This window comes from Cynoglossus semilaevis, chromosome 9 (assembly GCF_000523025.1).
Source record: "Cynoglossus semilaevis isolate Cse_v1.0 chromosome 9, Cse_v1.0, whole genome shotgun sequence".
NCBI lineage: Eukaryota > Metazoa > Chordata > Actinopteri > Pleuronectiformes > Cynoglossidae > Cynoglossus > Cynoglossus semilaevis.
The window spans coordinates 3,753,237-3,753,719 of NC_024315.1; the positions used below are offsets into that span (position 1 = coordinate 3,753,237).

At 42.7% G+C, this 483-nt stretch overlaps 1 protein-coding gene across 1 annotated transcript in view; it reads left to right on the forward strand.

Moving 5' to 3' along the window:
* The window catches only part of cacna1ib (calcium voltage-gated channel subunit alpha1 Ib), a 136,423-nt gene that overhangs the window by 121,430 nt on the left and 14,510 nt on the right, over positions 1 to 483 (forward strand). The window contains 1 exon segment of the mRNA XM_025058458.1: positions 1 to 51. This exon segment is cut by the window's left edge and continues 83 nt beyond it. Within this exon segment, the coding sequence (XP_024914226.1) occupies positions 1 to 51 (51 nt within the window).

A 483-nucleotide genomic window follows, 5' to 3' on the forward strand; every position in this document is an offset into this window, starting at 1 on the left:
CGCGCGCTCTTCCAGGTTTCTACGGGGGACAACTGGAACGGCATCATGAAGGTACCTCAGCTGTGGACGGGTTGGTTTTTCATGTCGGAAACCAGCCCGATGGCATTGCTGATTGGCTCAGACCAGTGTTTGTCAACATAGGGGCGGCAACCTGGAATTGAAATGGGGGTCACCTGAAATGTTTAGTAATTGATAAAAACGTAATAATTACTTAAAAATATTATAAACATTTCATTTCACTTTCATGAATATATAGTATCGTATACAGTAGTATAAAAATATCTGAACATGATTGACGAAGTGACACTACTAGAGTTCCCTACCTGAACACAGACTCAGATGTCTGTAGAGAACAACAGAAAACAAAAATGAAAAAAACAAATTCTTTCTCTGCCTGCCACCACTGACAGTGTGTAAGAGTGTGTGTGACCAGAACACCGCGGCTGGCTGACGACGTGCTTTAACACAGTGTTTAGGCTCCGT